The sequence below is a fragment of the Oreochromis aureus genome, linkage group 23 (genome assembly GCF_013358895.1).
Source record: "Oreochromis aureus strain Israel breed Guangdong linkage group 23, ZZ_aureus, whole genome shotgun sequence".
NCBI lineage: Eukaryota > Metazoa > Chordata > Actinopteri > Cichliformes > Cichlidae > Oreochromis > Oreochromis aureus.
In genome coordinates this window covers 28,140,837-28,155,830 of record NC_052963.1, presented here as the reverse complement: position 1 = coordinate 28,155,830, position 14,994 = coordinate 28,140,837, and the positions used below count along the sequence as shown (strand labels likewise).

At 42.2% G+C, this 14,994-nt stretch overlaps 1 protein-coding gene across 1 annotated transcript; it reads right to left on the bottom strand.

Moving 5' to 3' along the window:
* Nucleotides 1–1,563: 1,563 nt before the first annotated feature.
* Nucleotides 1,564–14,468, bottom strand: LOC120436318. The gene is made up of 2 exons (XM_039607139.1): nt 13,648–14,468; nt 1,564–1,714 (listed from the first exon to the last, which is right to left on the bottom strand). The coding sequence occupies exons 1-2, from the start codon at nt 14,210–14,212 to the stop codon at nt 1,629–1,631; spliced, it is 651 nt and encodes a 216-aa protein (XP_039463073.1). The 5' UTR covers nt 14,213–14,468; the 3' UTR covers nt 1,564–1,628.
* Nucleotides 14,469–14,994: the final 526 nt, after the last annotated feature.

Below are 14,994 nucleotides of genomic sequence, written 5' to 3'. Positions count from 1 at the left end.
CAGTTTAATTAGACACACGTTTACTGTTTTTCATCAGATTCTTGCTTCCATCACTGGTTTGTTCAATATAAAAATTATATCAGATAAGAAAATAGACCCTGTGTAGTTTAAAACTTTAATCAAACTGAAATGTTGCTGAACATTGATGGACATATCTTTTAATCTCATCAACAAAATCCTTAAACATCTAAATGTGCCATTTACCATCTTGTAAAAATGTTCCCTCTGCTTCTGTTGCACATCTCCCCTGACTCTCTCTTCGTCACCTCTCCTGTGGACCCAGTCTGACGCTCTGGACCCCCCTGCCTCCCTAAACTGGTGTGTTTAAATCTCTCTTGCTCTGTTGTGAACTTCACACGAAGTTTGTTGTAACAAAATCTAACTGATGCAGATCTCCTTAGAAAAATACACACTCGTGAAAAAAAAATAAAAACAAACTGCTCAAAGTAAAAGCAGAGCCCTCCCTTTGCCTGTGTGCTCTCTTAAAAGCTGGTAGTACAAAACACAGTAACAACTCATTCCAAAGGGTGGGGCAACGTCTCACAAAAGGTTCACCCGAAACCTTGGATGATTGGACCAACACCCGTTTCAAACCTTGGCTCAAGTGATTAGGCAGAGGATCAATAGGGGGCTCAAAATCTGGGACTCTGCACCAATTGTTCTTAGAACTGAAGAAGCTTCTTGGATGAGAAGTGAAACATCTTCAAGCAACCCCACACGTCATCCAGACTCCAGTCCAGACGCTTTTCTTTCCAAGCTCCTTACACTATGATGAACCTGCAAAGACATAATCTTGTATCGTTTTAACACATTTTCTCTCTCTCTCTCTCTCTCTCTGTCTCTCTCTCATGCACACACACACAAAAGTAGACTTTTTGTCTCAAAAGTAAACTTTTTTTGCTTAAAATTACAACAAAACACAATTATAAATTATTGCTCCTTACCTAATTAAATTTCTATCACATATCTCAAAGATGTTATAAATATTATAACTTTATGGCATGGTATAAAAGTTCTGAATGTCATAAATTTTTCTTACTGCCAATCATAAATCATAGGGCTGTTACGCATTCTTTGACACAAAGTATTTCACATCACCCTCTTCTGGAATTTAATTTTCACAGTGATTTCAATAAAATATAAGACGAAGTCTTTGTTTAGTGCAGCCGTTCACCTCAGCACATGTCCAGTACATATGAGACATACTTTAATTATACAGTCACGTGACTCTATGCAGTACTGTGAAAAACTTAAGCACATCCCATAATTCAGGAGCCCAGGACTTAAAGTTAATGTTTTCTGTGTTCTGTGTTTATAACATGGTTAACAAAGAAAACCAATTTTCTGCCAGTTCTCTGTGTTGGAAAATGTACAAGTGGTAAATATTACAAGCACTAAAAATTATACGCCACAGCATCCTCTTTGTGTTGGTTTAGGACTGGTAATGTCTCGCAGTCACAGAGGGGCTTGTGCATGATTGAGCTTTGTGCTTCATCCTCTGTCTGTGATTTAACTTCAGTGTTTTCTTTAACTTATTCTCTTTGTAATCCTGAAGGACCCGACACAACTCAGAAAACTCACTTTCAGCCTTTTTATTTTGTTCACACTGTTTCTGTGATTGGTGCTTCTTATAGTACGGCACTTTGCAGCACTCCCAGTTCCGGCTCTCTGCTGCAGCTACTCCTCCTCCTCCTCCTCTTCGGCCTGACCACTACTGAAATAGGGAAGGCATGATTAGAAGATTCTCACCAGCTGCGAAACCCTGCCTTCCCTACCACGACGCCATGAACCTACTGCTCTACGCCTTCCCTGCAGCCAAACCACCAACCTCACCCCACCACACTCTTATGTCACCTTCAACCAATAATGATGACACTCAAATATTTGCATTTAGGAAAACACAGCAAAAATGGAATCCATCTTTGAACGTACTTCACATATCATGTTTTTGTCACATCATTTTAGGCTAAATTTCATAACATATTTACTGTACATAAGAATGAAAATTAAGTTAGCAAGCAACCGAGTATACTCACAGGCTAGTGAATAATCATTGTGAATGTAGAGAACAAAGTTTCCATTCTGTCACACACAAACACACAAATGGAAATAAACTAATTTGGCTGAATAACAAAGTAAGGTTAATGGAGAAAAAAAATGTCTACCGTAGCGACACTGAGGCACAGAAGGATTTGAATCATGTGAACTTAACATTCAAACTGGCTTATAGGGATCATGATGTTTGTAAAAACAAAACAAAACAAAACAAAAACACTTTAAAACACATCAGATCTCAGTGGTGAAACAAGTCATGCTGGATATCTAAAATAATATGGACGGGGTCATTTTTTAGCAATGAAAGGAAAGCTTTGTGGGATGGCATAAAGTAGGTGTAAAGAGGTTTCATGACCTCTTTAAACATGGTGAGTTTAAAGAGGTTTCATGACCTCTTTAAACATGGTGAGTTTAAAGAGGTTTTATGACCTCTTTAAACATGGTGAGTTTAAATCATTTGAATCCCTGAAGTCCCAGTATTCTATGTCAAATACTGAGTTTTATAAGTATTTGCAATTGAGACATTGTGTATTAAAAAATGGTAAATCATTACAAATCTCAACAGCCTCTTTTCGGTTCGAGAAATTTCTTCTGGATAACAGGGAGCATAAACATTTTATATCAAAGTTTTATCCAGAGATTTATGCCACAAGTGTGGACAAATTGGCATGGTTGAGAAAATCTTGGGGGATGTTGCTTAAATGTGAAATAGATATAGAGGCATGGGACAAAATCCTGCTCCTTCCATCTAAAATCTCTGTTTGTAACCGATTTAAAGAACTGCAGTACAAAATTTTGCACAATGTGTATATTTCTCCGTATATTTATAGCAAGTATAATATGGGAACATCTCCGAATTGTCTCAAGTGTAAGGCCAGAGTGGGCACTAGATTCCATTGCTTGTGGGAATGTGCTATTATTCAGTCATTTTGGAAAGAGGTCTGCACCAATATTAGTACAGCCATTGGTCATCAGGTGACAGAAAACCCATTAATGTGTTTATTGGGATCTATTCCTGTCTCACTGGTGCAACATGAGCATGTAATTCAGTCACTGTTAATGTTGGCCAGAAAAAGCATTATGTTGAGATGGGTGGGGGTTGAGCCTCCCTCCATTTCTCTATGGAAGTCGCTCATCATTGATGTTATGACTCTGATCAGGCTGGGACATTATATTGATGGCAGCTCCCGAATTTTTGTGGACAAATGGAAGAAACCACTGGAAGCACTGGGTGCTTGATTCTAATGGACAACAATTATGGACATAAAGTTCTCTGTGGACTCTGGAGAATGTATAATATTCTAATGCTGTGCAGTGTTACTATTTTGGATGTGAACACGTCTTGTATTTGTTGGGAAAAAAAAAGTTAAATAAAAGTCTTAAATAAATGAAAAAAAAGAAAAAAAGAAAATGATTACCCTACAGAGCTCTAAATTAAACGAAAACCCGCAAATCAAAGTAAGAAATGATAGAGCAGGCTAATGTATTTTACCGAAACTTCACTGCAGTAACTCAAAATGCTACTCGGTAGTTTGGCCTTCACATGCCTGTATGCATGTCTGGCAACATTGGGGCATGCTCCTAATAAGATGATAGATGGTGTCCTGGGGAATCTCCTCCCAGATCTGGACCAGGGCATCACTGAGATCCTGGACAGTCTGAGATGCAAACTGACCCAAAACGTAATGTTCCAGAGGTATTCTGTGGGATTTAGATCAGCAGAGTATGGGGAGCAGTCAGTGGTATCAATCCCTTCATCCTGCAGAAACTGCCTGCATACTCTCACCACTGTACCCCACTGAACCAATGTAGGGTCTAACAGTGGGTCCAAAGATTTCATCTTGATTCAGAATGCAGTCAGGCTGCTGTTGCAAAGCCTGTAGCAAAGCCTGCAATTCTGCTAATCTATGATTTTTTGGTCAGAGACATTCAAACCAGTGGTCTGCTAGAGGTCATTTTGAAGCCCTGGCAGTGCTCACCCTGCTCAGCACTCCGGCTCTCATAGAGTCACTGTCCATTTCTGGAATCTCCTCCATGCTTTTGAGACTGTGCTGGAAAACACAGGAAATCTTCTAGCGATGGCACTTGTAGATGTCCCATCCTGGAGGAGACTCATCTGTGAAACCTCTGTAGGGTCCAGGTATTACCTTATGCTACCAGCAGCCAAATGCAAAACTAATGAAAAAACAGTAAGAAAAGATGAGGAGGTAAAAATGTGGCCTCCACCTGTAAAACCTTTAGTGCAGTGGTTCTTAACCTGGGTTCGATCGAACCCTAGGGGTTTGGTGAGTCGGTCTCAGGGGTTCGGCAGAGCCTCCGCCGCGGAGGTCCGGACACACCCGAATTATCGTGTAAATTCGTGATGACACGCCCCCTTTTGCCCATCACTGGCTGTGTTACACCACTCCAGGACAACTTGGTGTAGACAGCAAACCGAGTTTATTTGGGTACTCCAGAACCGTGGCTTTCACATACAGAACCCAAGAATACTTCTTCTTCTTCTTTCTTTTTTAGAACATTTCTTTTTTCTTTTTGCTGTGACTGCCCTCTACTGGTGGAAAACATGTAGCAGCCAAAAATCCAAACATATAGTTGAATAACACAAATACCAACAGATTTATGCAATGTTCTAGACATATTTTAGCTTTACACTTTACCAAGTGCTACATTCCTCCCCTGCTAAATAAATGTTGTCCCAACATTGACAAAACATGACAATAAGAAACAAAAATAAACAACTATACTTCTTTTTTCCTTGTGACAATGTAGAGATGGCGTAAGTTGGGATAGGGTTTAGCAGTGCTTTAAGATCACTTTCACGATGCACTATTGGACCTCAGGTGACAGAATCACATGTTACTCTCTTACCAGATAAGCATAGGCTTATAACAATGCTGAGTTGTTTCCAATAGTCCACATAGAAATATTACCCTCTAAGACATTACTATCACTTTATCACGTGCTCCAGAGCTTGTCAACTTAGATAGTAACCATTTAATCAAAATTCACCTCATCAAACATAACACAATCCAATGTCTTACGCTACCATCCCAAAAGCATCAAATACTTGCGTCACCATACTGGTAAGACCTTGTAAGTACTCATACATTTTTGAAAAATAACATAATTTAAGTTCAGAAAAACTCTTTCACAGTTCAATAATAACTAACTGGTACATAAGCTGGATAGTAAGGCATTTGTAGAGCTGCCCAAGGTACTCCAAACTGTTCATAGAATGGAGATGCTGTTGCACTGGCATACAATGGGTTAACACTGTGACCAATTACTCTTTGAACTGGTTGGCCAAATGCATCATAAGTCAATATTTTCCGTGGACATCTCTCCCTTTGAGATCTTCTTGGCTGCGGTTCCGACAGTTCTGGATTTATTTCACTGGGCTGATCTGGCGAAGCAACAGTGTCTGATGATGCTGAGATGTCATGTTCAGTGTTATCCTGTCCATTCACCATATCTGCTTGAAACTCTTCAGCGTCCACTTTAAGCTCTGTGCTCTTTCGCTGAAGGTCCTGGTCAGGTTCAGTAGCAGGTGCAGACACCATTGAATCCCCTTGAGGCTGACAGTGGTGGTGCCTCACTCTCTGAGACCAATACTGCTCCTCATCATCTGAACTCTCTATATGGTTCATTGCATCTTGTGGGTCTCTTTGTTTTTGTGTCTGTGTAGTGTTTTTGTGCCTGCTTTGTTCAGTTCTTGTTATTTTGGGAAGCGGTAATGCATTACAGGGCATTAACATGTTGCGGTGGAGAATACGACCTCGTCCAGTGCTACGCTCTGGCTTGACCTCATAAACAGGGCTATTTTCCCCCTTTTGAGAGATCACTATGTGAACTTGATCCTCCCAATAGGAGCGTAACTTTCCCGGGCCCCCCCTCTCTGACATGTTCCTGACAAGTACCCTGTCCCCAGGTGAGAGTACAGCACTTTGTCTCTTCTGGTCATAATGTGATTTTCCTCTTGACAGAGTCTTTTTAATGTTTCTGGATGCAATGTCATATGCTGTCACAACTTTGTTTACATAGTCACTCCAGTTTTCTTTCTTTTCCTCATCCAGGGTCCGCAGCATTGACAGCAAGGTGCGATTAAACCTTTCCACTGGGTTCCCCTGTGGATGGTAGGGTGTAGTCTTTGAATTGACTATTCGTGTACTTCTGCAGCTGTTTGAATAAATGGTTTTCAAATTCTCTGCCTTGATTAGGGATGCGTACTGGTGTCCGGTGCCATGATGGCACCAGTTCTGACATAAACGGTAGTAACCAGACCGAAAAGCAGCGCACATTTCGGTGCTTTATTTCGGTGCTTTTTTTTTTCCTGAGCCAATTCTAGCCAATCATTTTACGTTTCTGAGGATAGTAGGCGGGGCCAGGTACGTACGTTCTTTTAGAGCAGAGCTACAGATTAAAAATGCCCAAGGCGAAGCGGTCAAAAGTCTGGCTGTACTTCACAGCAAAAGATGCAAACTCAGCAGCCTGCAACAAGTGCTTTAAGCTGATACTGTGATACTGTGCAAAGGAGGTAACACCTCAAATCTGCTGAAATACCTGGCGACGCATAGCGGGTTTTTTTAAAGCCGAGAAATGCGCCTTGTTTGATAGCTTGCTGCGAGACCTCACACCGTGCACATCTACTGCGGGTGTGGTGCCTGTTATCGGACCCGGAGTTAGCATCATCCCCCAAAAACCCGAAGAGTAGAGTCCTGGCCCCTAGCCCTGTCAGCGTAGCAGAAATGATGACGGATGATGATGGCAGCAGCAGCCGTTCTCCTCTGCGTGAGGAGCTTCATGTTGTTCGTGTGTAATTAACGTTGAGTACGCTAACCACATTATTACATTAATGCATGTAAGGTGAACTAGCAAACACCGTCGTAGTTACATGCGGCTGTCTTCTTGTTTGACGGCAGATACTCCCTTCACCCTGGCCAAAAAGGCTAAAATGACCAAAGAAAAAGTGGAAAACAGCTAAACATGAGAGGTTTTTGGACAAAGTTTGTGTTTTTTCCATTGTTTAAGCACTGCTTCCAGCCAAGAGTGAGACCATATATGCCCTATAGCTGCAGAAAAGGCTAACATTGTTATCTTGTTACAAAAAAAACAGCTGAACATGAGAGGTTTTTGGACCAATTTTGTGTCCTCCATTCTTTAAGCACCGGTTTGAGCACCGTTTAAGCACCGGCACCGTTTCAAAAGTACCGGTTTGGCACCGGTATCGGATAAAACCTAAACGATACCCATCCCTAGTCTTGATCATGATGTAATTTACCAGGAAAACCAAATTTCAAGGAAAAGTCATTAAAAATTTTATCTGCTGCTGTTTTGCCAGATTTGTTGCGTGTAGGGTAGGCTTGAGCAAACTTGGTGAAGTTGTCCTGTAACACTAAAATATACTCATACTGCTCTCCCCTGCTCTTTTCGAGATGGACATAGTCTATTGAAACCATTTCAAAGGGTGCAGTAGCCGGCACGTGACACATGGTGGCCAGACGCTGAACTGTAGGTTTTTTCTGAATATTACATTTGCACACCTGTGTGATGAAAAACTCAATATCTTTGTACATATTTGGCCAACACGGTCCACCCCCAAGTGACCCATTTCGCAGTGAAGGTGTTTGTACACCAGTTCTTTGTACGATTCTGGAATCACAATCTGAGTATAAGTCACAGTCTTTCGTATCAGCAACCCGTCATCTGAAATAAACAGCTTTTTCCACTCATGTAGTAGCTGTTTTACTTTAGGGGTTTTGGTCACTGATGTTTTGTCAAAGCTTGCACCTGTACTCTTTAAGTTGAGAACATAAGCTATGGCAGAGTCCTGCCTTTGAGCTTGTAATAGCTCCTGTGTTGTGATTCTCACATCTGGCTGATTTTCTGTAAGTATTTTGTTTACTTCTGGATTGAACGTTATAGCTGATATCCAATCCAGTTGTTTTTCTTCCTGTGTTTCAATGGCATGCAGTACTGCGCTTAACACTTCAGGCGAACACAGCTCAGTACATTCTAACATGTATGAGTCCATACTAGAAGGTGTTCTGGACAAAAAGTCAGCATCCACGTTACTTTTTCCGGGTCGGTATTTCAATGTTATGTTAAAATCAGCCAGCTCGGAAACCCATCTGTGTCCTGTTGCATTCAGTTTAGCTGTGCCTAAAACATAGGTTAAAGGGTTGTTGTCACTGTATACTGTCACTGAGGGAGCATAGAACAAATAGTCTCTAAAGCGCTCAGTCACCGCCCATTTTAGTGCCAAAAACTCAAGTTTCCCTGAGTGCCACCTGTAGTTCTTCTCAGCCTGTGTTAATGTTCTTGATCCATATCCAATTACTCTTAATTTACTGTCCTGCCTCTGGTACAAAACTGCACCAAGGCCTTCTTCTGATGCATCAATGTGCAGAATGAAGGGTTCCTCAAACTTAGGATAAGCCATCACGGGTGGATTAGTCAAAACATCCACCAAATAGTCTAGTGCTTTTTGGTGGCTGTCAGTCCATATGATTTTTTGGGTGGGTGCAGCATGCCCCGCCTTGGCTGACCGTGCTGGTGTTTGAGTGTGGTCAACTGAGAGTAAATCATATAGGCACTTTGCATGTCTTGAAAAATCTTGTACATACAGTGGCTTGCGAAAGTATTCGGCCCCCTTGAACTTTTCCACATTTTGTCACATTACAGCCACAAACATGAATCAATTTTATTGGAATTCCAGGTGAAAGACCAATACAAAGTGCTGCACACGTGAGAAGTGGAACGAAAATTAAACATGATTCCAAACATTTTTTACAAATAAATAACTGAAAAGTGGGCTGTGCGTAATTATTCAGCCCCCTGAGTCAATACTTTGTAGAACCATCTTTTGCTGCAATTACAGCTGCCAGTCTTTTAGGGTATGTCTCTACCAGCTTTGCACATCTAGAGACTGAAATTCTTGCCAATTCTTCTTTGCAAAACAGCTCCACAACTGCTCTGTGACGGCCTCAGAGGTTGTCTAAGAGAATATTGGGAGCAACAACACCATGAAGTCCAAAGAACACACCAGACAGGTCAGGGATAAAGTTATTGAGAAATTTAAAGCAGGCTTAGGCTACAAAAAGATTTCCCAAGCCTTGAACATCCCACGGAGCACTGTTCAAGCCATCATTCAGAAATGGAAGGAGTATGGCACAACTGTAAACCTACCAAGACAAGGCCGTCCACCTAAACTCACAGGCCGGACAAGGAGAGCGCTGATCAGAAATGCAGCCAAGAGGCCCATGGTGACTCTGGACGAGCTGCAGAGATCTACAGCTCAGGTGGGGGAATCTGTCCATAGGACAATTTATTAGTCGTGCACTGCACAAAGTTGGCCTTTATGGAAGAGTGGCAAGAAGAAAGCCATTGTTAACAGAAAACCATAAGAAGTCCCGTTTGCAATTTGCCACAAGCCATGTGGGGGACACAGCAAACATGTGGAAGAAGGTGCTCTGGTCAGATGAGACCAAAATGGAACTTTTTGGCCAAAATGCAAAACACTATGTGTGGTGGAAAACTAACACTGCACATCACTCTGAACACACCATCCCCACTGTCAAATATGGTGGTGGCAGCATCATGCTCTGGGGGTGCTTGTCTTCAGCAGGGACAGGGAAGCTGGTCAGAGTTGATGGGAAGATGGATGGAGCCAAATACAGGGCAATCTTGGAAGAAAACCTCTTGGAGTCTGCAAAAGACTTGAGACTGGGGCGGAGGTTCACCTTCCAGCAGGACAACGACCCTAAACATAAAGCCAGGGCAACAATGGAATGGTTTAAAACAAAACATATCCATGTGTTAGAATGGCCCAGTCAAAGTCCAGATCTAAATCCAATCGAGAATCTGTGGCAAGATCTGAGAACTGCTGTTCACAAACGCTGTCCATCTAATCTGACTGAGCTGGAGCTGTTTTGCAAAGAAGAATGGGCAAGAATTTCAGTCTCTAGATGTCTAAAGCTGGTAGAGACATACTCTAAAAGACTGGCAGCTGTAATTGCAGCAAAAGGTGGTTCTACAAAGTATTGACTCAGGGGGCTGAATAATTACGCACACTCCACTTTTCAGTTATTTATTTGTAAAAAATGTTTGGAATCATGTATGATTTTCATTCCACTTCTCACGTGTACACCACTTTGTATTGGTCTTTCACGTGGAATTCCAATAACATTGATTCATGTTCATGGCTGTAATGTGACAAAATGTGGAAAAGTTCAAGGGGGCCGAATACTTTTGCAAGCCACTGTAGCTTCGGTAGTATCCTAAAAATCCTAAAAGCTTTCTCGGCTCTTTGATGTTTGTTGGTGGGTTGTCCTTCAAAGCTCGTACTGCTTGTACCTCTTTTCCATCCATTCTGTAACTGTCTGCTGAAATGATTTTGCCCACATAGCGGACCTCATTTTTAAACAAGTCACATTTATCAGGTCTTAGTTTTACTCCCCAAGCCTGCTGACGTTTGAGAACTGATCTCAAATCTTCAATATGCTGCTCAATATGGAGTGCATATTTTGTCCCTCAAGCCTTCTAAACTTTCCTCCATACTACGTTGGAAAGCTGAAGGTGCATTGGTGAGTCCAAATGGAATTCTATTCCATTCATACAGCCCCCAGGGTGTTGTGAAGGCAGTATATTTTTTTGAGTCTTCGCTGATTTCACCTTGATAGTACGCTTTGCCTTGGTCAAGCACACTAAACCACGTATTGCCACCAAGTCCATCAAGGATTTCCTGTATTCGTGGAATAGGGTGTCTGTCTGGAATGGTCTTTTTATTGAGGCCCCTATAATCGACACACAGTCTCAGGCCTCCATCCCGCCTCCTCACACACACTATTGGAGAGGCATATGGTGAGGTTGATTTGCGAATAAAGTCTTTTTTTAACAAGTCCTGAATGTGACTTTTTACTTCATCATAGAAAGCACGTGGGACCGCATTATAGGATTTGGCTACAGGAATCTGATCAGTGAGTTTGATATCCATTTTTAGATTTTTTATGTAACCAACTTCCTCTTTGTGTTTAGCAAATGCGCCTGACTCCTCCCTTAACATTTCCATGACAGCTGCCTGTTGTTCTGTGTTAAGGTGGCCCAAATTGACAGGTGGTTCCTAAGGCTCTTCTGGTAAGCTAGGTGAGTTCTGATTGTCTTTTTCTACAACCAAACCTATCTGAGCTTCTTTGAGATTCACAGGATAACTGTGTGTTACCCTCTCTATGTTACCTAGAAGGGTTTTAGGCAGTGTTGCCAACTTAGCGACTTTGTCGCTATATTTAGCGAGTTTTCAGACCCCCTAGCGACTTTTTTTCTAAAAGAAGTCGCTAAAAAGACGTGAGCGCGTGACGCTTTTACTCTCAACAAGCAGCGGGTGCTTTATCGCAGTCAGTTCTTCTTTTACTCTTATGCTGTTTTGTGGATCACAAGGTTTAAAACTACTTATAAACACACACACACAAACTCCACCAGAGTGCTTATTTCGGTCACTTTTGCGGTCCAAGCCGGGTAAAGGAGCAGGGCTGGAATTGTGACATTAAAAAAAACAATAATTACTAAAAGAAATTTAATTTATAGTTCTAAATAAACTCTAAATGCATTTAGGACGTTTTTTACTCACTTTATGTCTCTTCCACGATGTTATTTCTCTCTCCAGCAACATTGGTTACAATTATATTAGCATGACCAATTATGCAAATTAGGTGATGACGTCATTTAGCGACTTCTAGCGACTTTTAGGACAACCAATAGCGATTTTCCTTACTGAGGAGTTGGCAACACTGGTTTTAGGTGGCAAAACAATGTCATGTTTGGTAACATTAGTAACATAGATATTGACTTTGCGGGTACTGCCTGATACAGACAGCAACTGGCAGTTAGATTTCAGACCCTCATCTAAAGACAGGTTTTCATCTGGCTCAAAAAGCATTTCACTTTTTACCTTTAAGTCTGTTTTGATGGAACAACTAACACCGTACATTTGTCCACTCGGTACGACAATAGCTTTGCGTCCTGATCTGATAGGATAAGTAACTATCTCGCTACTGGCGGTGTGGATAAGGTTCAACAGTGCTTCTGCTTTGCTTAATCCTACTCTTAGAGAGTTTCTGAGTAAAAACAAGCTTTCACTGGACTGAGTAGTGTCTTTTTTTATCAGTTACTCAATAGCATTAAACCCTATTATTGGTTTCTGCATCACATCCTGACTTACTAGGATTGGAACCCGAACTTCATTCTGAGCTACAGCTTTTCCTCTCGGATCACAAAGGCTAAGGCTAACTTCTACCCAACCCTGGAAAGGGACTTCAGATCCATTTACGGCTCTCAAGTCTAAAAGTTCATCCTTACTTAGTAAATCACTGATGGGGTGAACTTCTAAGTGAGGTAAATTGTCTGATTTCCAGCATGCACTCATTATTGAAACTTGGGCTCCCGTGTCCCACAGTGCCTGTGTTTTGCAGTTGTTCATTCTACACCATACTAGACACTTTTTGCCCACGAGCTGTGCTACTTTTCTTTTTTTGGTACTCAGATTGAACACGTTTGGGGGTTGGTTCCTAATTTTAGGATTTCCTGAGTCAGTTGGTGATGCAAGGGATAAGCTTTGGGCCTTGGGAATGTTATCACATTGGGACATTGGTCCTGAAGCTGTGGCTTGTCCTGCAGTCACAGCCCCGCCCAGTTTCCCTGCTTCTGAGCTCCCCTTACTTTACATTCTTTTGCCCAGTGAGAGTCACTGCCACATTTGAAACAATGGTCACAGTCCCTGTTTTCTTGTTGACATGCAGAGCATCGCCTTTTTGGTCTCTGAGCTGACTTTCTGTACACCCTGGCTTGCCTATCACCGTCACCACTTCTATCCCTTTGGACAGTTTGTACTAGTGAAGCTACCTGTCCTGTAAGTTCCCTGATTTGCTGAGTTACTTTCCTCAATTTTTGCAAATAAGGAGTTATCTTTGAGGGTTTTAGCCGGTTTTGTATCAGGCTAGCTGGTGTGGGGATCAGTAAGCGCTACATTCTGCTCAACTACATTTAGTCCTGTTCTAAATGACCTGTGGGCTTTTGCCTTTAACGCTCTCTCGCTTTCATTGTACTGGGCTGTTTGCATTTTCATTAATAAGAGTTCATCGCTACAGTTTTCATCGTGCAAATATACTCTCTTTTCTGCTCTGACATTGTCATTTAGAAGACCCGTTCTAATGGACTGAAAACATTGACTTTGAACAAGTTCTTTGTTGTACTTTAGGCTAGACTGGGCGCGCTCAGATGCTAAAAGAATTTTTTGACGCAAATCCAACACTCTAATCAGGAACTCAAGTGGTGTTTCATTTGCCCTCTGTGTAGCCTTGGTTAATTGCTGATACAGTACTGTTGAATCCGTTTCTGCATAATGGGCTTTTAGAACTTGTCTCAGGCTGGTCAATGTGAGATCTTCTTTCCCTTCCAAATAGCTCCTTAGTTTTAACCCAGGACTGATGGCACGTATGACAGCCTCCACGAGCTCAGCTTCAGAGTAGCCCGTTTTTAAGCCGTTTTCCATCTGGTGCTCTAAGCTACTGAAACTCAGCGTGTCTTTAGCTGTTGACTCACCCACATGTCCACTTATCCTGAAGTCTTTTCTGAATCCACCTGATGAAACATTACAGCAGCTGTTGCCAATGCAGTCTCTCCCCCTGCGCTGTGTTTCGCCGTCCAGCGACGTCCTCATGGCCACCTGCTGCTCCGCTGATGTCCCTTGAGCCGCCTGATGCTCCAGCGATGTCATCGGCCCTGTCCGCCGCTCCGGAGGTGCCCGCGCCACTGCCAGTTGCCCCTCGTGCACAGCCTCCGCCGTCATCCCCGCTCTGTCTGAAGATGAAGACCGGGCCGCCGCTCCCGCGCCGACAGCCGCTGACCGCGCCTCTACCAGCAAAACCAGCACATCATTTAGCTCCAGAAGCACCGACATGCCTTCATCCTCTCGTTGCAAAAATTCTTCTCGTTCACAGAACTGGCTAATAAGCTTAACGAGAGCTCTGCGAGATTTGCTTTGTATTTCTTCGCTGTCCTTTTCTGTAATATTACATAGTTCACATACTCTGAGCAGTTCTTCCACAGAAAGTCCACATAACTTCTGCTCCAACTCCAACAAAAAATCTTCACGGTTCACAGACATACTTGAAAGATAACTAAGACGAGTGAAGCTCTCTCAGTGTATCCGACTGGAGAAAACACAGTTTGCGTCGCATTAGCTAGACTGTTGCAATCCGTTAGCATTAGCCCCTTTGCTCTGTCATGCTCCTTTACTGTGTTCCTCTGTGTGAAGTAGTCCCAAAAACGATCTCAGTGGGACCTCCAAAATGTTACACCACTCCAGGACAACTTGGTGTGGACAGCAAACCGAGTTTATTTGGGTACTCCAGAACCGTGGCTTTCACATACAGAACCCAAGAATACTTCTTCTTCTTCTTTCTTTTTTAGAACATTTCTTTTTTCTTTTTGCCGTGACTGCCCTCTACTGGTGGAAAACATGTAGCAGCCAAAAATCCAAACATATAGTTGAATAACACAAATACCAACAGATTTATGCAATGTTCTAGACATATTTTAGCTTTACACTTTACCAAGTGCTACAGCTGCAGATGATCATGCTACACTGCTTGGCCAATAAGTGCTGCAGGGAATTTAGCGCCCAGTATTCAACGTGTGACTGTCGTGGTAGTATTTCGTGTGATTTTTTTGTTAATATTTTAATCCATACTAACTATGTCAGGCAAAAGAAGAAAGTGGTCGGACGAATATGTACAATATGGATTCACATGTATCACGGAACGTGATGGGAATGAGCGTCCTATCTGCATGATTTGCAACGCCAAGTTGAGCAACTCTAGTCTCGCACCGGCAAAACTAAAGGAACACTTCTTGAAGCTACATGGAGACGGAGAATACAAGAACACA

What these genes read in the sequence shown, in the direction of transcription:
- LOC120436318 (XM_039607139.1), bottom strand. Translation starts at nt 14,212, where the DNA reads ATGTCTGTGAACCGTGAAGATTTTTTGTTGGAGTTGGAGCAGAAGTTA. An exon ending in CAGGATAAGTGGACATGTGG is followed by an intron (nt 1,715 to 13,647) that starts GTGAGTCAACAG and finishes TCCCTATTTCAG; the next exon opens with TAGTGGTCAGGCCGAAGAGG.